The 1,709-nt window shown below is 49.0% G+C and overlaps 1 protein-coding gene across 1 annotated transcript in view; it reads right to left on the reverse strand.

Moving 5' to 3' along the window:
• DSG2 (desmoglein 2) overlaps positions 1-924 on the reverse strand; it is a 71,684-nt gene extending 70,760 nt beyond the window's left edge. Inside the window, exon 1 of the mRNA XM_004386904.1 lies at positions 835-924. Within this exon, the coding sequence (XP_004386961.1) occupies positions 835-924 (90 nt within the window). The remainder of the gene's footprint in view (positions 1-834) is intronic.
• Between the last annotated feature and the right edge of the window lie 785 nt (positions 925-1,709).

Below are 1,709 nucleotides of genomic sequence, written 5' to 3' on the forward strand. Positions count from 1 at the left end.
TGTTTCACAGTAGAATATGCTTGATAAAGTTTTTAATGGCTATGATCTTTTGAAAGTAGATCACCAGGCCTTTCTTCCAAGGTGTCTCTGGGTGGCTTCGAACTGCAAGCCAACCTTTCAGTTAGTAGCCGAGTCCTAACCATTTGTGCTACCTATGGCATATATGTTTTTCTACCTCCTCCAGCCCCCTACAACTCAGGGATAAAGAGATAAGAATGTTTAATAGAGTAAACTAAATTTTAATTGGTAATTTTGAAAAGTGGGTATGATTTTGGATCTAAACTCTCTGAACATACACTTGTGAAATCTTTAGGTGAACCCACGCCTATATTAGCTGGATAACTGCCAGTTTTATCAAAACCCATTTAACAAACCAGATACACTTAATTATGTGTAAACCCTTTAACAAACAGAAAAGCAAATAAAGTTTAAAATCCAATTCGAGAATAGAAACCAAGGCCAAGAAATCTAGATCTAGACACTAAACATTGCTTTCCCGTGGTTGAAGCCTTAGTGTCGAAGAGTAACCTCTTAACATCCCTTCGACTGTGGCTCTACACCTCAATATTCTGTAACCTTTTAAATGAAAAACTCTAAAACTATCACTTATATTCATTATATTTAGTACTAGAAAATTGTTTTAGAAAACTAACTTTGTGAACTTTATTTTGTTAAAGCTATCTTTATATGGGTGTTTAAACAACACACCTCTAAAAAAATTCAGCTTTGCAAAATACAATTTTAAAAAACTATTTTTAGCCCCCCTCCCTTTTTTTCTTTTTAGCAGTCTAAGAATACAAGTACTTTAGTTGTTTCCCCAGTTCACTGACATACATTGGTGATTAGAGAACCTGGGGGATCGAAGACAATATCTCTTAAAGAGCTTGGGAGAAATTTTAAGATGTTCCTCCCAACTGTCTCCATGGCTCCTTGTTTCTCGTTGGAGAGTCTAAACAAAGTCCCTGATCGCCAGTAAAGGTGTTCCCTGCTCCAGGGCTCATTTCGCTCACAGATCTGAGTTAGAAAAAGGCGCTGGGGCCTGGGTGTGGCGGAAATAACAAGGGAACTTCATGCAAGTTCCAACCCACCCTTCTCGGCCCTGGCAGAGCAGTTTTTCCGAAATCCCAGGGTCGGATCTCGCCACGGCTTGTCTGTCCTTTCCCACATCGGGGCACAAAGAGGGAGCGCCAGGTGGCGGGTAATTAGTACGGCAGGAGCGGGCAGGTCGGGGCGCGAGCTTGGCACCACCACTGCCCTGCCCTGCCGCGAGGCCCAGTCTACGCTCCCAGTACTTACCAGAAGCAGCAGCAGGCACGGGCGCCGGGAGCCCCCAGGGCTGCGCGCCATCGCCCTCTCGCCTCCGCCGCGCCCTCGCCTCGGGCGCTTTGCCCAAACACGCGTAGCCCGCTGCCCCGCGTTCTCGTGAGCACGCACTCGGCTGCTCCCGGCGCCCAAGCCCCGAGGCTGGCTGCCTACTCCGCCCTTCCTGCCCCAGGGCCCGCCTTCCCCCACGGTAGCTGCTAAGCTCTGCTCAGAGGCGCGGCGCCAGGTGTAGCCGCCACCGCGAGAAAATGGAGCCTGGGGGCCGCCCGAGCTGTTCGAACGTAGGCGGGAATTCTGTGGAAGAGGGAGGTGCAAGGTGGACTCCCGCCCCCCGCCGCACTTGCACCTGGGACCGTAACGTCCCCGGGTTGGGGACTTTGGCTGGC

Source organism: Trichechus manatus, unplaced genomic scaffold, assembly GCF_000243295.1.
Source record: "Trichechus manatus latirostris isolate Lorelei unplaced genomic scaffold, TriManLat1.0 scaffold00175, whole genome shotgun sequence".
NCBI lineage: Eukaryota > Metazoa > Chordata > Mammalia > Sirenia > Trichechidae > Trichechus > Trichechus manatus.